Source organism: Leucoraja erinacea, chromosome 4, assembly GCF_028641065.1.
Source record: "Leucoraja erinacea ecotype New England chromosome 4, Leri_hhj_1, whole genome shotgun sequence".
Classification (NCBI taxonomy): domain Eukaryota; kingdom Metazoa; phylum Chordata; class Chondrichthyes; order Rajiformes; family Rajidae; genus Leucoraja; species Leucoraja erinaceus.
Window position 1 is genome coordinate 63,017,795 of NC_073380.1, and position 23,379 is coordinate 63,041,173.

Below are 23,379 nucleotides of genomic sequence, written 5' to 3' on the forward strand. Positions count from 1 at the left end.
TTCCCTGAAACCTGTCCTATCCATGTAGCTGTCTAAATGTTTCCTAATTGTTGCGATAGTACCTGACTCAACTACCTCCTCCGGCAGATCATTTCCAAACACCCACCACCCTTTGTGTGAAAAAAGGTACCCCTCAGGTTCGTATTTAATCTGTCCCCCTCATCCTAAACCTCTGTTCTCTGGTTCTCAATTCTCCCCACTCTGGGCAAGAGACTCTGTGCATTTACCCGATCTATTCCACTCGTGACTTTGTACACCTCTATAAGATCAACCCTCATCCTCCTGCATTCCAGGGAATAGAGTCCTAGCCTGCTCAACCACCCCTATAGCTCAGGCCCTCGAGCCCTGGCAATATGCTCGTAAATCCTCTCTGTACTCTTCCAGCTTGACAATATCTTTCCTATAACATGGTGCCTAAAACTGAACACAATATGGTTTCACCAATGTCATGTATAACTGCAACATGACCTCCCAATTTCTATATTCAATACTGTAGACTGCTGAAAGCCGTTCTGACCAACCTATCTCCCTGTGATGCCACTTTCAAGGAACTATGTACCTGGACTCCTAGATCCTAGGGCTGTAGTTTCTCAGTTGAGTATATTAGACATATTTCTTTAGATATTAAGGATATCATGGTTATGGACTTTGTACTCAAAAATGGCACTGAGGTAGAAGTTCAGCCATGATATATTATAGCAGCATCGGTGCAAGGGACTGGCTGACCTTCTGGTTTGATTTTCAATGTTATGATGTATACACTGGCTTTACTGACAAACTCACAAATTGCATGTAAATCTGCAAATCTAAAATCAAAAGATAGAATTTACAAGGATCAGCGGGGATCTTATAGAAACATATAGAATTCTTAAGGGATTGGACAGGCTAGATGCAGGAAAAATGTTCCTGATTTTGGGGTAGTCCAAAACCAGGGGTCACAGTTTAAGAATAAGGGGTAGACCATTTAGGACTGAGATGAGGAAAAACATTTCACCCAGAGAGTTGCGAATCTGTGGAATTCTCTGCACAGAAGGCAGTGGAGGACTATTCACTGGATGCTTTCAAGAGAGAGTTAGACTTAGCTCTTCGGGCTAAAGGAATCAAGAGATATGGGGAAAAATCAGGAACGGGGTACTGGTTTTAGATGATCAGCCATGATCATATTGAATGGTCGAATGTATTGATGATAAATACGTTAATATTTACTCTGAATGTAAGCAAGGTTATCTGAGATGATAGGTAATGATTGCAGTCATTTTGTGTTGATCATAGAATGGGCACGAAGGGCCTACTCCTGCACCTATTTTTCAATGTTTCTATGCTTCAAATGACATGTTTAGTATGAGCTACACGATTTTAAAAGTTCCTTGGCAAACAATTTTTGTTGATAGATTTTAAAAATTGCCTTGGACTATTCTTGACATTTGTGGGAATTCGACAGAAACAACAGCCCTTTGCTAATGCTAAAATTTAAATTCTAAACCTGTTGTGCAGAACTCAGCAATGTTAAATATATGTTAATTGACAGAAAAGCTTGCTTAGAGAAGAACAATGTGAGATCTAGCAAACTAACAAAGGACTAGATATGTGTAGGAAGGAAATGTAGATGCTGGTTGGATATTCTGCATTTTGTTTTCAGCAGGTAATATTTGGAACCTCTAAGTTTAAGTTTATTATTGTCATGAGTAACAAAGTACAGTGACAAGTTTTGATTTACATGCTCTGCACACATTGGTCTGAGAATGTATGCACGGCAGTCTAGTTCTAGTTCAGGTACAATGAGAAGCTTTTGTTGCGTGCTAGCCAGTCATCGGAAAGACCATACATGATTACAATCGAGTCATTTGCGGTGTATGGATACATGATAAAGGGAATAACATTTAGTCTTTATGAGTTTGATAACTCATAATGTATTGATGGTAAATACAAGTCAATATTTACTCTGGATTTAAGCAAGGTTATCTTAATGATTACAGTCACTTTGTGTTGATCATAGATCTTCTGCTTACTAGTGCAGTTAAACAGATTTCTCAAGCTGCAGTGGATGAGTAATTAATTGGAATAACAAACAATAACATATGGGAAGGTAAGGATATATTTCTTGGAATACTCTGTTGCTTCTCAGCCTTTATGTGGTTTCAGTTTATTGTTACAATGACCTTCTCCCATATCTGTGCATATCTCAGTAACAAGAACATCCACTCCTGACACAGTAGGGGCAATTTACAGAGGTCAATTAACCTAAAAGCCAGCACTTTAGGATGTGGAAGGAAACTGGAGCACCCCAGAGGAAACCCATATGGCCACAGGGACAGCGTGCAAACTTGCAAACTCCATACAAACAGCACCCAAGGTATCAAGCCTGGGCCCCATAGCAGAAACGTCCATGTCACGGGGCTGGAAACTGGAAGTATCCCGAGCTAATTATGCTACCACCATCATCTATTGCGACAAGTGATGGCTTCCACTGATTGTCGCCGGAAGCTTGCGTCCTTTTCAGGACAGACGATGACAGAGAGGCCACCATTTGTAACAAGATGGATACAAAAAAAGAAAAAGTATTGTACCTGGGTCTCTGGTGCTGTGAGGCAGCCGTTCTACCAAATACTTACTCTGAACTCATAATACTGATACACCAAACTCTTTGGTTTAATCCAAATCTGTATGAGTGGGATATTTAAAGCAAAATTGCTATATTTAATTGGCTGATCTAATTTCAATTAGATCAGCAAAACAGTTCTACCAGGCTGTCAAGTCTCTTCCGTTTCAAAGGAATAAATGAAAAATTAAACTTTCTCTGCCCAGGTTTCCTTCTATTTCATGAACTAGCCGTCCAGTTCAAATTTGTGTGGGTGATCATTCTAGTGCATTTCTGGTGCTGTTTGAAACACTGCTTGCAGGAGAGATGAGAGAACAGATGGAAAACCACACCAAAACAAGCCTGACAGCAACAATTGTAAAATGACATGTGGCATCAAGTAGATTCTGCAAATTAAAGCGGAATTAATTGATTGAAAGATACAGCATGAAAAAGGCTTTTTGGTCCACCAGGTTCACACTGACCATCAATTACCCATTCACATCAGTTCTCTGTAATCCCACTTTCACATCCACTACCTACATACTGGGGACAATTTACAGAGGCCAATTAACCTACAAACCCACACATCTTTGGGATGTGCGAGGAAACTGGAGGGAATCTATGCAGTCACAAGGAGATCCTACAAACTCCACACCGACAGCAGTCAAGGTCAGGATCGAACCCGGGTGTCTGGCGCTGTGAGGCAGCAGCTCTACCAGCTGCGCCACCGTGTCGGCCCTTTAGCATTGACATCTGTGCCTTCATACAGAATGAATAATGTTACATTATTTTTCCACAGGTCCAAAGATAAACCCGTTGCAGACATCAATAATACAGAACAGGCCAAGTGAAAACAGCAGAGAGGTGCAGGTAAACAATAAACTGATTCCCAATGAGATAACACATGTTCCTTAAACCTTAACTGGTAAGGTGGTGAAGAACACAAAGGACGGTCACACCCAGACACATGGTACCTCTTATCTCACCCACACGGCCTGGTACTAACCTGCGTGGAACTGCACCTGATGATAACTGAGCTCGTGTGCTTCCATAAAGGTTTTTTTGCAGAGATCACAAGGGAACATTTTGTCTTTAGAATGTGTGCGCCTCACATGGCTGTCGTGAGCTGCATGAGAAGCAAATGCTTTGCCACAGTGACGGCATTTAAAGGGCTTTTCTCCAGAGTGCTGCCGAATGTGGGTCCGTAAGATGCTCGAGGCGGTGAAAGCCTAGAGTGGGACAAGAGAAACAGTAGAAAAGCATTAGTGATGCTCAGAGCTCTCAAACCAAGTCATCGAAACTCACTTCCCTAAAATTCAAACTCTTAAGATGCAACAGAGTTGATCTTTAAACACCTCTTAATTTATTGTCACAGTTCCACCCACCAAGTAGTATAGTCAAACACATGACGTGTCCCAGAACACGGGTATTTTTACTCAGCTAACAGCAACGTCAAAATTAATCTGTAAAATTGAACAAAGCCAACCACCAAGGAGAGCTGATAAAATATGGATCATTCCACCTGCCAAATTTAATAATTTTTACAGGTTTAGTATGAACTTGATGTCTACTGTGTTAGATCCTGCTATCAATGTTTGATAGAACCAATACAACCTTAATTTGACATAAAAGAAATCCTGATTAAATATGTTCGTAGATTTGCTATATGTGAGCATGTAAGTGTATGTATGTATATATATATATATGTGTGTTATATATATATGTGTATGTATATATATATATGTGTGTGTGTATATATATGCGTATGTGTGTGTGTATATGTATGCGCGTGTGTGTGTGTGTGTGTGTGTGTACATATATATATATATATGTGTGTGTGTGTGTGTGTCAATATATATATATATATATATATATATATACACACATATATCTCTGTGTGTCCCTGTCTCTATATATATATATATATATATATATATATATATATATATATATATATATATATATATATATATATATATATTTAAATATATATATTTAAATATATATATACATACATGTTCCATGCACTTTAATGTACTATATTTCCAAGACACGCACATTGTTCATGGCCTTATGGTTGAATAAATGGTGTGGAAATGTTCCACTCACCTTGTTGCAGTAGACGCACTTGTACGGCCGTTCTCCCGAATGAACCCTCATGTGCTTGTTGAGGCTGGAGGATTGCGAGAAGCTCTTCCCACATACGGAGCACTGTCCAACAGAGAGAGTCACAACTTGGACATGGTCGGTAACGTTAACTATCCCAGGAATTACCTCACAATAATTCAAGCTTATACATTGCACATGCAGCAAAGTGTCACCCAAATTAAATGGAACTGTGTGGAGCGAGGAGCTGTGTATATGAATAGAGTATTTGAATTGTGGAAAGGTGACACTTACATTTTGATGGAAATGGGTGTGGAATACCATATATGTAACTATTGAATTAATTCACGATAAAGCAATAGGTTTTATAGTATTTCTCATGTCTGTAAGCTCTAAGTGATAGACTGATGGTGTGATGCTTCTCCAAACATTGTGAAAAACAGTAAAACCAACAGCAAAATACAAAGTGCTGGAGTAACTCAGCAAGCCAGGCAACGTCTGTGGAGAGGATAGGCGATACTTCAGGTCTGGAACAGCACTCTTTGAGTAAAATATGCTAATTGGAGAAGCTCTTCCATAAGAACTGAACTGACTGAAAAAAATATGGATGGTAGACAAAAATGCTGGAGAAACTCAGCGAGTGAGGCAGCATCTATGGAGCGAAGGAAATGGGCAACGTTTCGGCTCGAAACCCTTCTTCAGACTGATGTGGGCGGGGGGGGGGGGGGGCTGGTGAAAACTATGGAGGCTGGTGACAATATTTGGATGAACGATCATGGTATATATTATCAGTTACCGGGGATGGGTAGGGCGTCTGTGAAGGGCGCTCAGCATCGCCAAGGACTGCTCTCACCCCAACCATGGACTGTTTACCCTCCTACCATCCGGGAGGCGATACAGGTCTCTCCGTTGCCGGACCAGCAGGTCCAGGAACAGCTTCTTCCCGGCGGCTGTCACTCTACTCAACAACGTACCTCGGTGACTGCCAATCACCCCCTCCCCCCCGGACACTCCTCCCACAGGAAAAACACTATGTCTGTATATATGCTAATGTAAATATTTATTCAAATCATATGCTATGTCGCTCTTCCAGGGAGATGCTAAATGCATTTCATTGTCTCTGTACTGTACACTGACAATGACAATTAGAGTTGAATCTGAATCTGAATCTGAATGGGTATTTTTAAACCAGAGAATGATAGCTTCTTGATTAGTAAGGGCGTCAGAGGATACGGGGAGAAGGAAGGAGAATGGGGTTGAGAGGAAAAAATACATCAGCCACAATTGAATGGTGCAGCAGACTGAACTGAATGGGCTGAATGGCCTCTAATGCTGCTTCTATGTCTCATGATGTTCAGAATGCTTCATGTCCAATGAGTTACTGTGGTTACAGAAGTGGTTCATGATGTGGTTAACCAAAGGTCAGAGAGCGAGATATTTCAATATTCTGCAGCTAAGCAGGAATTCTCCCAAGGATAAATCACTTAGAATATTTCTATACTGCTCCACTAGGTTGTGTATTTGGGACAGAGTTAGTGGATAAGAATTAGCATCATGGAGAATCACACTGGGTCTTATGTACTGGATCACGGGCTCTGACCGTACACTAGGAATAAGTCTAAACAGAATAAAGAATAATAGTCTAAATAAAATGAAGAATGAAGGTCTAAACACAATAGACAATTAAAGTGTAAACACAATGAAGGGTAAAAGCTGGGATCAGGTCTGCAGTGGTGAGCAGGCGGGGCGGGGTACAGGGGAGGTCGGGATAGGACTGCGCTCACTTTGTGCGGCCGGTGTTTTTCATGGACGTGCAGTATGTGGATCCTCAGTCGGTCCCTCTTCTCGAACGAGCGGCTGCAGAGGTGGCAGGGGAACTTGCGATCGCCCTGGTCCACGCAGCGGGTGTACTTCAAATGCTTGTCTCTGTAGTATTTGTAGGCGAAGACCTTGCCGCACCTCTCGCATTTAAAGCCCTCTGCGGACTCTGACAAGGGAATGGAAGTCGCGTTTCAGACAAGCGATAGCAGCTAATGACAGTAAACCGCAAAAAGGTCAGAAAATCGTTTAAGTGTTTTAACCTTCGGCTTGCTCTGTGAATTGGCTTTCAGTCATTTCCTTTAAAGTGACCGGTATTCCCATAAACTGCAAGTAGCAGTCTCCATACCACACCAGGAGCTCCTGTTTCTGCCGCACATCCTTGCAGGTCTCGTAGAAGATCTTGCCCTCGCTCTGCACGGCCGTCAGGTTCTGTTCCTGCGGCGACCTGGCGCAGTTTACCAACGCCATCCAGTTACTCGCCGCCCCTTTCCCGTCGATAAAGTGGCTGAGCCGACCGTCTTCGAAAATCTGTAAAGACAAGTTGAGAGAACTCACAACAGCTCAGGGCGATCACCGCCACAGAGGTCTAACCGTCCCAGAACGGGATGCCGGCGTTAAACCCAGCTATATGTAAACACTCGAGACACAAAGTGCTGGAGTAACTACTCGAGATGCTGCCTGACCCGCTAAGAAGTGCTGGAGTTACCCAGCGGGTCAGGCAGCGTCTGCAGTACCTCGGGAGGTCAGACACTTGTCCAGAGATGGTGCCTGACCCGCTGAGTTATTCTAGCACTTCGTGTGTTGTTTTTTCTTGTTAAAAACCAGCATCTGCGGTTCCCTGTTTCTCCTCTCGTAAACCGTTGACATTTCAAACTAGCTCTCTCTCTCTCTCTCAGAGTAATCCTCACCTCCCACATGTACGAGTTGTCGTCGTAGGTTTTAATTTCGCTCATATTCACCACTTTTCCCGTAAAAGGTCCGAATCGGACGCCCTTGGGGATCAGATTTTGGGAGCAGAAGACGCCGTGGTGGGGAACTCCGCCGTAGTAGGTGTGAGACACAGCGAGCCCTGCGGGGAGAAAGGGAGAGGAGGGTGAGCAGTCAGCGGTCACTCGCACAGGATTGAACTGAGTGATGCACATAGATCAGAGCGGCACCGACACCCCCCACCCCTCGCTCCCTACTCCTTCCCAAACCCTATCTCTCTCCCATACACACCTCCCCCGCTCCATACCCGTTCTCTCCACATAACCGCCCCACTCCCCCTTCCCCACTCACTCTTCATCACTATTCGCCCATTTACTCCTCCCTCTGCCACTCATTGCATATCCTCGCTCCTTCACCCGCACACTCTACCATACTCACCTCCCCTACTCAGCAATCTTTTACTCACCAACACAACGCCGCTCTCTCGCACTCACTCCAGGGACCGTGGCCCGTTCACCCTCCCCCTCCCCTTCAGTCCCCAAATCCTTTCATCCTCGCTCGCTCCCTCTCCAACTCCTTCCCTCAATCCTCTCCCCGGCTCCCCACCCTCTCCCCTTCCACTGCTTGCTCCAATCCTGCCCCCCCCCCCCCCCCCCCCCCCCCCCCGTTCGTTCCCCACCATCTCCCACTCCTTCCCCAGTCGCCCCCTCCACTCACCCGCTGGGATTTGGACAGGGTCTCTGTCCAGGTGTTGAAGCTGGGACTCGTGACCACCTGCAAGGCAGAGGGACAGAGGTATCACTGAGATATTTCGTTCCGTCCAGGTTCCTGAGAAACAGGTGAATGAAGTGAGATGAACCTCTCTCTCCCCGCCCACCCCCCTCCTCACTGAGCTGTGTACCTGTGTTTCCCGATATCCGCAGCCCTGAGATCGCATGGCTGACTGTCCCGTCGTGGTTGGCAGAGTTCATGCGGCCGTATAGGACAGTGTTGAGGTCCTGCTCGGTGAACTGTACGGGCTGGAGGTGGTGAGCGGCCGCTGTCGCCTGCCCGGTGGAGCGCAGGGAGCCAGTGTGCTGGGCGCTGTTGTTCGGCTGGAGACGGTGCCGCCGACCCTGCCTCTGGCCGGGACTGCACAGGGGAGCCGGGCGGGGCGGCACAATGACCGGCTTGTCCCGGCTGCGGGGGTAAACCGGGTTGACGCTGTCCGGCATCTTAGTGAAGAGGGTGATCGGAGCGGAGGGCAGGATGCTGCAGATCCGTTCGGCAGCCGGAGAAGACTCGTTGAGAAAGGAGAAGTTGCCGACGGAGAAGGGCATGAGCGGGCTGGAGTCGTTGACCAGCCTGCCCAGAGACTTGAGAGGCTGGAGCGCTTCTTCTGAGGAGGAGCGCAGCACATCCAGGTAGTGGGAATGGGGCTGGATGGAGGGGTAGTAGCCCGGGATCCTTGGAGGGGGCGCCGTCCTGATGGTTTCACTCGCGTAAACTTGTTCTTCAGTCGACAAGGACATCCCAGTTGGAACTATGCGGCAACCCGATCGTCTGTGAATGAGCAGAGAAAACCGTAACCAGTGTGAATACATGTTTGCATTAACATGGGTAAAGGGAGCTTCCGTCGTCAAATCTTGCAATCATGGGTCAATGGTCGATCCTTTCCACCACCCCAAAGGTAAACACCGGGCTCGTCCATCGAGCGACAATGAGTGTACATTGTGTAGGAAGAAACTGCACAGTCTGGTTTACGATGAAGTTAGACACAAAATGCTGGAGTAACTCGGCGGGGCAGGAGGGAAGGAATGGGTAACGTTTCAGGTCGAGACCCTTCTTTAGACTGAGATTCAGGGTGAGAGCGATATGGAAGGGTAGGGTGTGAAAACGATAGATAGGTGGAAAGCAGGAGGAATCACAGAGTGGAAGCAGCGAGAGAGGGTGTTACATAACTCTTGTCGGTGAGAGGAGGATAACGTATTCAAAGTAAGACCAAAATGCTGGAGTAACTCAGCGGGACAGGCAGCATCTCTGGAGATAAATGAGATAAATGGAGATACATTCAGACTGAGTATTTCTGGAATTGGAATTTGAAAGGGGATCCATGTGAAGTTCGATCAGTCTGAAGAAGGGTCTCGACCCGAAACGTCACCCATTCCTTCTCTCCAGAGATGCCGCCTGTCTTTCTGAGTTACTCCAGCATTTTGTGACTATCTTCCATGTACACTTTAGCAGATCTCGGTTAATTGACAGCATTTGCCTCAGGTACCATCCATTTCTACTGAGCAAAATTGCCGGAGTGGGGGTGGGAGGGAGAGGGAGTGGGCAGCTACCTGATTCGGAAACATGTTGTAACTCCTATGCAGTGGGTTGCACGGTCCAAGAGTCAGTATCACATGTCCAGTGCGTTTCTAAGCAAAGACTCCCCAAACCAGCAGTTAGGACGTTTAACAATTCATTAAATAAATCTCTGGAAGAAGATTACATATTAATATCCCACAGTAAAATGTTATCTTTGAAATTTGATAATCGTTTTTGAAAGTACAGTATACACACGCATACAACTGATCTCCGAATTACTCAATTCATTAAATACATCTCTGGAAAAAAGATTACAGAAAGGCAGATAGGAAATGAAGAGGTAAAAATCTGTTGGGAACATCCGAATTTCACTTTTAGAATAAGAATAGCTAGAGAAGCAACATAATGAAATTTACAACGAACAATTTAAAATTACATTCAATGGAGATCGGTATATTATGTACAAACGGTTAATACAAACTTTACTCCATATGGAACGAAATTATCGTTCTTCTGCAAATGAGGTGAGAAAGACGCACGTATTCGACGTGTGAATGAAAAAACCATGAGAAACGTTTATGTAAAACGAAAGCCCAGAAAGGATCCAAATCATGGCGCGACTCTAAAGATGGGTAATTAACAGGACTACAGGCTAGTTTCTAAATGAATGGCGCCCGCAGCGATTTACCAGTCAAGGACAGAAAGAAAAGCAAGGAGAGAAAAATAAAACACCATCGTTAGGGCAAAGTTTTTTTTTTACAGAGGTAAGATCCGATCTGGAAACGCGTAATTCGGATTCTTTCCAGAATTGCGAACAATCATTCATCAGGTTTCCATATTTTGATAAATGAGTGTCCCCAAAGCAGTATCGATTTGCCGTAAGGGCTATACGTCCCAACCCTACCCCCACCTCAACTGCATCTCCAAATGCTTATGTTTTGCAAGAACCTGCTGTAATTAATTATTGCGACGAGGTTTTGTTTTTCCTCGATCCTAGAAATCGCGGTTAGAAAATAATGGACCAGTCTTTACCGTTTCCTGGAAATGCAGGAAATCTACTCAGCACGGATGAGGAGTTCGTTTTATTCAATTCAATGCTCGTTAAATTTCGTCAGCCTCCAAAACTCCACATTTCACGTTGATAACAGTTAAGGGTCCGTGTGTGTTAACTCGCATGAACTGCATCAATGTAGTAGATGACGAAGTACGATTCTGTCCATGTGTGATAACATATATGCATCTTTCAGCACAAATAAACATTGTTTATTGGACCATTATTATAACGCCATTTGATTTAAATAAACATGTTACATCCCCGTCTCCACCGAACTGAAACCACGGAAGAACACTATCTTTTGCAGAGCACAAAGTTGACAATCTGACTATTCAGTTCGAAGTGCAATGAATTCGATATTATCCGTTGGATCAATATTCGCCAACAATTGAGACAAAACAGGGTCGTGACATTTAAATTAAAGAACATAGGGTCAATCGCAGAGGTCAGGGGGAACTAGATAATGAACACATCTAACGCCTTGGTTAAGTATTGAGTAAACAAAACGCCAGTTTGATCAATTACTTTTTAATATCCTCGTTGCTGTAAACGGATGCAAGAACTCAACCCCACATTTTTTTAATGATAGCATTTTATGGCATTACAGTCTCTTTACCGAGGTCACTAAAACCAGTGTTTGAAAATGGGCAGCAGCCACTTACCTACTTTGCCGTAAGGTCGTCTGAATCCTTCAAGACATTGGGTGCAAACGCGATAGGCGAGATTTCGCACGAGTTACTTTATTGTAGCGGTTTGATGATGGGGACGGGAGTAGTATTTTGACTCTTTGCTGTTTACAGAAAGCTTCTGCTGTGCGTGTGGTCAGCTAAGGACAGATGGCAAGAGAGTGGAGAGCAGGAGGGGCCGTGGATTCTCCCCGTCCCGGCGATTGGTCAGAGGCAGAGAGTGGGAGAGAAAGAGAGAGAGACCTCCTCGGGGACTGCACTTTAACACATTAGAAGCCTCCATCTCACTGTCACTGCATCTCCTGACCCTCGCAATCCGAGCTAACAGCGTTGTGGCAGAAAGCAATGTGGTTTATCAGTGTAGACCTAACCAATGATCTCCAAATACAACAGCAAAACATCGTTTAAATGTTTTTTCGATGCCTTCCCCGGGAAAAGCCCAAGGCATTCGCTTGTAGAATGACTTCGACGATCCAGATGCGCGCACCCGGTCACTTCATAAACTCGCTGCCTCAAACGAGAGTCGGACATCTCGCTTCTTGGAGCCAAGGCAGAAAATGAATGAATCATTGGATGAAACGGTTTAAAACAGAAGTCCTCAGGTTGATATAATATTGCAAGTCTCTGATTCATTTTATAATTCAAACAAAATATTAATCTGACGCTACAAAAATAAATGTCATCGATTCAGAACCAGTTCCAATGTCCCTTTATTTAGTGACTGCAATAGTAGACCCAATCACTGCACATCATTCGAAATCTCAGATTTAATTTTTATTTTATTTTACACCATCAGAACTCGTGGTGTTACATTTTCGATGTCTAGCCCAAATCCGGTAAACATTAAAAAAACCCCCCAATGTTTTGGTCAAGCAGTGGAAATTGAAAGTTTACTGAACGAGCAAACTGGTAGAAATAAAACATCATTTTGTGAAGACGACGTCAATTGCAACAGGGGTTTATTTATTCGGCATATTTTGCATGAAATATAAATGGGGACATTTGAATTCGGAATGAAAATAAAGCTTTTTGTACTTGCTCAGAGTGAATCATCCGACATGATACAGTATTGTGCCCCTCCCCCCAACGGGGCATGTAGGGAACAGAGGTTAGGTTACAGAGTATAAATGTAACTTCTGTTTTAAGTAAACAGCAACTCTTAAAATGCGCAGAAAGGAAGAGCAAATGTTGGTAAATACCGAAGATATACAAGGTGTTTAAGAAAGAACTGCAGATGCTGGAAAATCGAAGGTACACAAAAATGCTGGAGAGACTCAGCGGGTGCGGCATCATCTATGGAGCGAAGGAAATTGGCATCGTTTCGGGCCGAAACCCTTCTTCAGCCAACGTGTTTGCTTCTGGGAGGAATATACTCTTGTTAAGTGATATTAATTTTTTTTTAAAGAATGCTTGGAATAGCAAGGGTCGATGTCAAGCTTTAGGGCCAATCGCAAATCTGAATTTCATTACATAAAAATGTAAGAAAGATAAAAGTAAGACAGACAATTGGATGGGAAAGGTTTGGAGGGGCATGGGCCAAACGCAGGAAGGTAGGACGAGTGCTGATGGGGCATGTTGGTCGGCGTGGGCAGGTTGAACAAGTTCCACGATGTATGGTTCTATGACTATGACTCTATGAAATTTACTTCTACATTTTAAAACTTTTATTATGCAGCCGACATTAACATGCCGGCGTTTTTTTTTCTTCTTTTATATGAAAATGTATTCCTGTTAATTTTGATTTAAATCTTTTTATTTGAATTTCACAGCAATTTGCATACGTACAATGATAACAGACAGTGACAGTCAAGGTATAATTATTCCTGTTAATTTTAACAAAGGCAAATTCCAAATTAATGCAAATGATCAGATGTTAGTTATTAAAATATAACCAGAAGATTTTTATCATGTAATCTACACAAACGTGGACTTTAAGATCGATGACATCCAACAGATGCCGGCAATCTTATGTTGTTTTTCAGAAGTGAAAGGCAATGAAACTAAGTGCAATAACGGAGTTTAATTAAGTATCCGAATTATTTGCATTTATGTTGGCAGGTGATTCGGGACGGTGCACACAGATAACTAAAAGGGAATTAGTCGGGCGGGCGCTCTTCTCCCACTTACACAAGTACCAACTGGCGTGCATTTCTGGGCACCGAACGAACGACCTTCGTTACATTAACACCAAAATCAAGTGTTTGAAGGGGAACTAATGAATTTACCTTTTATATCGGTGACATTGGAACAACATTTCGTTGACTGCACGATTTCTGGGGATTCGGGTGGAGGGGGGTTTATCTCCGAACAGCATGAGCTCAGGTAGAAGTGGGATAGGCTGAGCACCAGTGAGGGGGAAACTGCAGACGTTGAATATCGGAATACAAGTGCAAACTGCTGGGCATACACAACCAAAGATCCTATTGCAGAGCAGAGCTATAGGATCTTTGTACACAACGGCTCTGCCAGTCTCTGCAAATGCAAGACGCCGGGAACCCGTGTGAAGAACCTTCCTCGCAACTGGTCACCGACGGATTCCAGTTCAGAGGTTGACCGGCAGGCTGGGTGTCCCCAGCATTTCGAAAGGCCATATGTTTTTGATGAGTTACACAGAAAAGCTGGAGAAACTCAGCGGGTGCAGCAGCATCTATGGAGCGAAGGAAATAGGCAACGTTTCGGGCCGAAACCCTTCTTCAGACTGCCCGATTCACCTGCCTCCATAGATGCTGCTGCACCCGCTGAGTTTCTCCAGCTTTTCTGTGTAACCTTCGATTCTCCAGCATCTGCAGTTCCCTCTTAAACACTGTTTTTGATGAGTGTAGGGTTATATCCTAGTGGAAGTTTCAATATACATTTCTTTAGTGAACATGCTGGGGTTTTTTTGTTAACCACTGCTGAAATTGAGTTACCTATATTCGAACAGGTTTGCATTTAAATATTCTCACTTCATTTACAACCAAAACTTCTCACCTTCCGCTCACCACTTCCTCAATACGTCCTGCTTTTAACCCTGTAATAAGGAACTGTAGATGCTGGTTTATACCGGAAAAGTGCCTCGACCCGAAACGCCACCTGTTCCTTTGCTCGAGTGATGCTGCCTGACCCGCTGAGTTACTCCAGAATCTCGTGTCTATCTGCTTTTAACTCTTTCTCGATGTGCTTTGTGACTGGCTTTTATGAGATAGGCGGACGTGTTGTAAATGGATGCCGTTATACAAATCGTTTAAAATCTCTCAATAGTTAAAATAATCTCCCACAAGATCTGCAGTAAGTATACCTAAATGCTTACCGTCCATCTGAACTGAACTGTTCGGGATGGTGGTTGAAAGAGGAGGACATGGTCTCTAAGCAATGCTGTCTGCAGCCGGTTCCATCACTGGCACTGGACTGGTCACAGCGCTATTAAACATCTTCCAGAAATGGGTGAGTCCTTGCTGTTTCATGTGCATAAACAATATTCTGATGGATTTTTAAAAATTGAGGAAAAAATGGTCGATCGATTCATGCAAGTATCTTAACCCGCGTTTTAATAACCTTTTAGTTTTTCATTTTTCCCGTTGTAACATTTGACTGCATTATTTCCACGCTAAACACGGTGCGTTTCCCCTCAAGCAGAGAGCCCACGTGTGAGAAAGGATCGTACCGCTCCTGATTTTACAGAAGGCCACTTCTGTATTCATATATTTTTCGTTATCGCCTCGTGCACAGCCAACAATAGACCATTGTGGGCTCCACCTTTCCTTGGTCATCGGTGCCGTCTCTGATTTGATCTGAACCTTTTTCATATCTCTAGTCCCCCTCTCTCCTGACTTTCGGTCTGACGAAAGGTCTCAACCTGAAACGTCACCTATTCCTTTTCTCCAGAGATATAGCCCGACCCGCTGAGTTACTCTAGCATTTTGTATCTATCTACAGATTTAACACAACAGCGTTTGACACCCGATTGGGTGGGTGTCGCTCGGGAGTGCGATGCAAGGTGAACGTTGGCTGGGGAAACGCAGAATACAATGCACCTGAATCTCACTAACTGTTTCAAAATACATTTAATCGCTAGTGATACAGAGATAGAACCAAGACATTGCTTTATAACCCCGAGCTAAGCAGCATACACTCAAAATTAAACCACCGATATTCCAGCATTTCTATCGTTCCAACCAAATATTTTTTAAACGAAACAAAGAGTCTTCCTGGTCACTGTTCAATTTTCACTCCTGTTCCTGCTTACGCTTCTCTAGTTAATTCATTACAGCATATGCCGTTTTACATTATCCACCAGTTCCTTCTATCTTTTTTTGTGTTAATTTTCTTCTCCTGTTCCCCTCTTTTTTCAGCCTCTCGGTAAATTGGCCCCATCAGTGCACGAGGTGGGGACCACAGAGGAAATTACAAAGGCTCCGGCTGCCTATCTGACCCAATCTCTCATATCAACATTTTTTTTTTTAAAGTATTGTAATCATGATTTCTATTGACATGGTTATGGAATGTCAGCTCAATAATAGCATGCACTGAAATCAGCTAACTCAGGAAATTGAAGCAGGGACTTTCTTTGGTGGAATAGCTCTATTGCTCACATACCTAACCAGCCGAGACAGAGACAGTCAGTCCACTCATCATCAGTTTCTATTTTCTCTTATTGGAAGCAATTTTCAATCCAATTTGCTGAACAGTCATTAATTCGACATTCCTCCATCTTCTTTAAAGGCATCAGATAATTGAATATTTTGTGAAATTTGTAATATATTATATTCACAATGCTTATTAACTCAAAGAAACCAAGTAGATTTGGGATGCATGTTTCACCTACTGTACTGATGCCTTACTCTCCAAATTAGTCTGTAATTTCTTCTATAAAATAACTCAACTGCGTAAAGCATTAACAAAGTCCTTGGATGCTGCTCCAGTACTGCAGAACTCCTGAAATATTCATTTGAAGTCTTGCTTATATTGTCATATGCATTTATTTTAGCATTCAGTGATATTGATTAATCGTTTTGGGTAATCTATAGACATTCAGTCACTTATACTTATTTTGAAAATGTGTGTTACTTTACATATACTCTTGCTGTCTGAGTTATTCTAATTGGATGTTAGAGCTGTGACCTGAGAACGAGTTGGGCATATTATTTATTAAAATGTTGTAATTATATTAAAATATAGCAGTTCTTGCTACATCCACCCCCATGAAACATATCTTGCAAGCTACAATACATTTGAACATGCATCTTACTATCAGTTTCTCCTTTCATTACTTGTCCTAAAGTGCCATCTATTGGTTGTTTCTTAGATCATCTAAATATGTATACACCCTGCATAGACACAAAATGCCGGAGTAACTCAGCAGGTCATGCAACATCTCTGGAGAAAAACAATAGGTGACGTTTTGGGTCGAGGCTCTTCACCTATTCCAGAGTTGCTGCCTGACCCACTGAGTCACTCCAGCATTTTGTGTGCATCTTCGGTGTAAACGAGCATCTGCAGTTCCTTCCTACACATACAGTATGCACCCTAGTGAATAGGAATTAAAGTTAATATTACTTTGCAGGAAGACTTACAGCATCTCACCAACAGTTTGGAGCTGCTCAGACTTGACCATCACTGCCTTTGTAGATCGTATCCTGAGAAAAATAACAAATATTTCTCCTCCATTATAAAGAAGCCCAAACATTTTCCCCTATTACCTACAAATAATCCTCACTTTAAATTTTTTTTTAGAGATACAACATGGAAATAGGCCCTTCTGCCCTCCAAATCCTTGCCGACCAATGATCACCCGTACACTATTTCTATTCTGCACACTAAGGAAAATGTACAGATGCCAGTTAACCTACAAACAAGCATGTCTTTGGAATGAGGGAGGAAACCAGAGCACCTGGAGAAAATCCACACGGTCATGAAGAGAAAGTACAAACTCCATACAGACAGCACCCGTAGCCAAGATCGAACCCAGGTCCCTGGCGCTGTAAGGCAGCAACTCTACCGCTGTGCCATCGTGCCGCTTCTGACACTAAACGCATGGCTCCCAATGTTTTAAAAATCAATGCCATCTGCACCAGCTGCCAGCTCTTATCCTGCAAATCTTCATTCTTTCATGCCTCCTTCCTAAAACCCCTGTCTCATGGTGCGAGTCGGCCCACGAGTGACCCCGAGTTTAAAACAAATTAAACTCGTGGTAATCACGTACAATTAACGTAGCAGGAACGTCGGAACTCATAGACGCAACTTAGCGACTCGTGCCGCTAACGGCAGGTACCCGGGAAACTTGTTAACTCTTGAAAAACTTTAAACATGTTTAAAGATTTCCACGAGCCAAATTTACTCTTGAAGTTAAAATTTGAAACATTTAAACTCATTGTAAGAACGTAGTGGCCCGTGAGTTTACCGTAGTGACTCTAGAGTTTTCATTGTCCTATCAGGGACACATGACAATAAACTCACTTGAACTTGAACTTCTTTACCACTGTTGCTTCGCTGCCACCGCCTCCTTGCTGCACAATGGCAGCGAGTGCGGGACCGAGATCCTGCCTAGTTTTTTTAAGTTCTGAAATTAAATAACTTTCAATACTGAATCAGAATATACTTACTGTATGAGATGCTGTCCAGCTCCTCTATTTGATACTTAAAACAGGCCTTCATTCACGGTTGGCTCAAGAGTAACTCAGGAGAGGAACTTGGTAACTCGAGAGAGGAACTTGGTACATCACAGAAATGAGAAGTAAACGGCAAACTTAGACATACACGTGGGAACTTGCTTAAACTCGTGAACATAAACTTGGAATCTCATAGACAACCACGAGTGTGCTTTTTTCTTTCACTTCGGATCACTCGTGGGTGGACTCGTACCGTGAGACAGGCCCATAACTCAGTTCACCTCTCCCACTCCATCGTCTTCTGGGAGCCTTTTCTCCTGATATGTTATCATCGCAGAAGTAAGCCAGCCGCCATACAATTTCCATGCCAGCTGATGAGGAATCTAAATTTAAACACACAGAGAAACACCAACCAAACTTTAAGTAAAAATGCAATGATCCCCACAGCAACAGCTGCATGTAAATAATTTAATGGCATGACACTATTTATTTATTCTTTCTTTCTGAGTTATAGAATCATAGCACAGAAACAAGCCCTGCAGCCCAATTTGTCTATGCCGACCAAGATGCCCAATCTTGCCCGTATTTGGCCCCATATCCCACTGAACGTTTCCTATCCATGTGTCTTTTAAGTGTCCTCTGGCAGCTCATTTCATATACCCTCCGCCATCTGTGTGAAAAAGTTGCCCTTCATGTTCCTATTAAATATTTCTCCTCTCACCTTAAACCCATTCCCTCTGATTCTTGATTCCCCTACTCTGGGTAAAATATACCTCGGTAAAAGGTGCACTCAGTTCCCTTCATAGTCTCATACACCTCTATCAGATCACTCCTCATCCTCTTGGGCTCCAAGGAATAAAGTTCTAGACTGCCCAATCTTTCCCTATAGTTCAGGCCCTCAGGTCCTGGTAACATCCTCGTAAATCTTTGCACTCTTTCCAGCTTAACATCTTTCCTACAGCAGGGTGACCAAAATTGAACGCAAAACTCCAAATGCAGCCTCACCATCATCTTCTACAACTGTAACATGACATCCCAATTTCTATTCTCAATACCCTGACTGATGAAGGCCAATGAACCAAAAGCCTGTGACATCACTTTCAAGGAGCTATGTACCTGTACTCCAAAATCCCATCTTTTGGCCAGATACACAACGATTAGGAAGCTCGATGGCTACTGGAAACTGTTTTTCAAAACAGAACGCAAAGGCATTGAAGAACATTCATTTACAAAAAAGTGTTGAGGAATATGGGAATGGGATTATGTGCTGTACAGGTTGATGGCATGGCCTGGACATGCTAAATTGCTTCCCCACTTCCAGTCCACTTCCTGAGAATTCCTTATTTCACAGGATTGTATAAATTAGAAATCAACCACTCAGAGTCTGCTCTGCCATTTAAAAAGATCATGATTCAACTCTGAAGAAATTCTGCTCCGATTCTGGAGAAAATAGGTGGCATTTCGGATCGAGACCCTTCTTCAGAGTCAGGGGAAAGATAAATGAGAGATAGATAGCGATATAGAGAGAGATACAGAACAAATGAAAGAAAGATGCAAAAAAGTAGTGATGATCAAGGAAACGATCCATTGTGGGCGAGGTGAAAACTCACCAGGACAACAGTGAAATTAGTACAATGACTAGGGTGGGGGAGGGAGGGAAAGAGAGGGGATGCAAGGATTTCTTGAAGTTAGAGAAATCAATATTCATACCGCTGGGTTGTAAGCTGCCCAAGCAAAATATGAGGTGCAATTTCTCCAATTTACATTTGGCCTCACTCCGACAGTGGAGGCGGCCCAGGACAGAAAGGTCAGTGTGGGAATGGGAAGGCCAGTTAAAGTGTTTGACAACCAGGAGATCATGTTGGCCTAGGCGGACAGAGTGACAATGTTCAGCGAAGTGATCGCCCAGTCTACGTTTGGTTTCATCGATGTATAAGAGTCCACACCTGGAACAATGTATATAGTAGATACGGTTGGTGGAGGTGCAAGTGAACATCTGCCTAACCTGAAAGGATCGCCAGGGTCCCTGGACAGAGTCGAGGGAGGTGGCATAGGGACTGTGCCTTTGCTCCAGCTGTGTCACTCTGACTGTTCTCGAACTAGTTTCTCAAGAAACCCATTGACATAGTACCAACCTGATGCAAATTTCTTGCATTCACACGTAAATCTGGGCACTATATCTTCACCTGTTGCACCGTGACACAGTTTTAGCAACTTTATTTATCTTAACAGAGAGGAACAGCCCTGTGATGACTTTATTTATTTTGTGAGGAAGAGACTGCCACAATTTAAATTTAGTGAGTTTGATGCGATAATAAAATATTCTTAAATTAGAGTAGCATGTGATTTGCTCCCAGTGAAGTGTGCATGCATTCATACATCTGCTACTCTCATCCTTTCTTGTGGTGGAGGTGACGTTTAGGAATTCATTGGAGTAGACCAGGAGCACAACTGCATTTAGTAAATGGTATATGCTATAACCATTGTGTGTCAATGGTGGAGGGAATTAAGTTTTAGGGCACAGCTGGAGTGCAAAGGAAGGCGGTTACTTTGATCTGGATAGTGTTGAGGTCCTCAAGTGTTTTTGGAGTGGGATTCATCCAAACTAGTGATGAACCATTGCAATCTGGACTTGCACTTTGGAAAGACTTCAGGCAGTCAGACACCGAGGACACCTACCCTCTGACATGCTATCCTAGCTATTATTGCACTGACCGAGCATATGAAGGAAGCTGGGAATGTCAAGGATAGCCATCAATACTTATCAATTGATGTCTGTGTGTGACCTCGACGTTTTCACACACAGGCAGAGATGGAGGACTGCAAATTGAATTAAACGTTGTGCAATTAGCAAATATCCCCACTTATGGCCCAGTGATGAGAAGATCCTTGACCTGCCAGTCAGCTAGTTCCTTTCCTCTTCTCTGTCTGCACATCTTCCACCCCTAGGTTTCCCATTTTCCTCTCTCCCCCTCCTTATTCCCTTACATCCACTACTCCTCCCTCTGATTCTACATCTTCAGTGCCTCAAACTTCCTTCTCAGATTCCACATCTGCTCCTTTTGATTTCACTTTACCTCCAGCCTTTGTTACTATCTGCACCTATCTGCCAATAATCTCACATCACCTGAATCCACCTATCACTTGCTAGTTCTTGTCCTGACCACTTCCCTCTACCAGCTTTCTCGCCTCTATCAGTCTGTAGATTGGTTTCCCGACCCAAAACATCACCTGTTGTTTTCCCTCCACAGATGCCGCCTGGCATGCAGAGTTCCTCCAGCACTTTGTGCTTTATTCAGGGTCACTGGTAAAGATGGTTCGGCCTAGGACACAAGGGACACCACTCTGAGGAAGCCCTGCAGTGTTGTCCAGGGCAAGGGTGAGCAACCTCCAATAATCACCACCATTCTCCTTCAGGCTAGATAATCACCAGTCTTCATTCCATTGCACACTCACACTACTACTTTAGACTTTGCCCACCTGCAGCACCACAGTAACTATTGACATTACACCACGTTTACTGCATTCTTGGTTCCTGAACCACTGAATAATGCAGACTCAGCATTTCAGTCAAATTCTACCAGTGTGCCTCTGCCACATTCTGCTACAAGGCAGAAACCATGCAGGACCTTTCAGCCTGAAAGGACTTGACTTACCCACCACTTTCCCCAGCTGTCTAAGCAATGGCAGGGCGGGTAGTTGCTCTCTCATAAGGACCTAGGTCACATCCTGATCTCAGGTGCTGCCTGTGTGGAGTTTGCCCATTTGGACTGTGATCGTTTGGGTTTCCACACGGTTCCTTGGTTTCCTCCCATGTCCAGAGGATGTGCGTGTGGCCTCTGTAAATGGCCCTAGGTGTGTAGTGAGGACAGTGGCGGACTGGGTCTAAAAATATTGGTTGCCTGGAGACAAAGGGGGCCCACTTCATCAGGGGCCCACTTGCCATCGGGCAAGCTGACACCCTGGCCAGTCCGCCACTGAGCGAGGAGGCAAAAATGGTATAACATGGAATTAGTGTAAACAGATCAATGGTCAGCATGGATTTGGTGGCTGATGGGTTGTTTCCATGCTGTATCTTTAAATAAATAAACTTTTGATGTTTCAGTCCGGCAGACCAAACCCAGTTTCAATCTGGCAGATTTTATGGTTTATTTTAAGTAAGTAGTTTAAGGGATTTGAATAAAATGGTTGCTGTTAAGAGTTTTCATTTTTGCCAGAAGCAGTTTTGGATCTCTAGCAGGGCAAAGACAGAAATGCTCAGAGTGCCACATTTCCAACATGCTTAGAAAACGATAAAAGTACAACAGCTGAAATTTCACAAGTTCAGCCAAAACTCAACTCCAGACTCAGCTATAAGAAATAGGTAGTGGTAACCACATCCTTGGCGACTTCTTGATTTAAAAGGTCTTGTGTGAAGTCAGGAGCAAATCTCATAAAAGTGTTAGCTTGCTGCCTCAAGGGGGTGCTATAATGATGGGAGATACGCCACCTACTGCACAAGAGCTGCATGGCTGTACTGTGATGCTGTGCTACATTGGAGCTTAGGTACTCGTGCTGAATCACTGCAGAAATCTTAAGGGTGGGAAGATTACTGGCTGGCATCTATCCATGTTAAGTTTGTATGTCCCATCATGACCCAAGGTTTACTTTAGTGCAACTCAATTTAAAAGAAAAGGCAAAATTCAAAGGAATTAAATTTTATTAAACATCGCAATAACAGGATTCTTTATTTACAACAGCATTATTTAACATCAAGTAAGCAAATGACATCAGCAAAAGCAATATTAGTTAACAACTTGCATAAATGTATTTAATTTCTTTGAATATACCTAAATTGGCATAGAATGCTCACAATAAGGATACAAAAATGGATGCCAGAAGAAAAAAAAAGGTGTTTAGTGTGAACTAAAAAAAATACATCTCTGAACTTGCAAACACTGTAAGCCTTCTGCCGAAGAACCTTACTTTACATATTGCTTAGAATTTGCAATCTGCCAATATACACCACTCAGAGACTTGGGGGAGAAAACAAACATTTTACAAATAGTGCCCCACTACTGACCACAAAAGGAACAAAGTAACATTGAAAAAAAACTAAGCAATAATCATGGGTCCATATTGCAGTAGGCAACCATTATTTCTAATTATCTGACAAAAAAAAAATTAATAACTGATGACACATCCAAAAATTGTACACAATTCACTATACAAACAATATAATACAACAAACAGCTGCTAGGAATATACAGGACATAAAAACATATCTAAGGCATTATGCTAAGTTATAGCATTTGAGGTTCCTGCACTGTACTAAGAAATTGACAGATC

At 43.3% G+C, this 23,379-nt stretch overlaps 1 protein-coding gene across 1 annotated transcript; it reads right to left on the minus strand.

The window, feature by feature from the left end:
* Positions 1-3,582: 3,582 nt before the first annotated feature.
* Positions 3,583-9,454, minus strand: prdm14 (PR domain containing 14). The gene is made up of 7 exons (XM_055633462.1): positions 8,337-9,454; positions 8,153-8,209; positions 7,417-7,577; positions 6,769-7,036; positions 6,472-6,674; positions 4,691-4,792; positions 3,583-3,810 (listed from the first exon to the last, which is right to left on the minus strand). Exons 1-7 carry the CDS (start codon positions 9,016-9,018, stop codon positions 3,583-3,585), a joined length of 1,701 nt encoding a protein of 566 aa, XP_055489437.1. The 5' UTR covers positions 9,019-9,454.
* Positions 9,455-23,379: the final 13,925 nt, after the last annotated feature.

Coding starts and splice junctions, on each gene's coding strand:
- prdm14 (XM_055633462.1), bottom strand. CDS start 9,018: ATGTATTCACACTGGTTACGGTTTTCTCTGCTCATTCACAGACGATCG. Junction 7,578..8,152: donor CCCTGTCCAAATCCCAGCGG/GTGAGTGGAGGG, acceptor TTCTCCCCGCAG/GGCTCGCTGTGTCTCACACC. Junction 6,675..6,768: donor ATTCACAGAGCAAGCCGAAG/GTTAAAACACTT, acceptor TTCCCTTGTCAG/AGTCCGCAGAGGGCTTTAAA.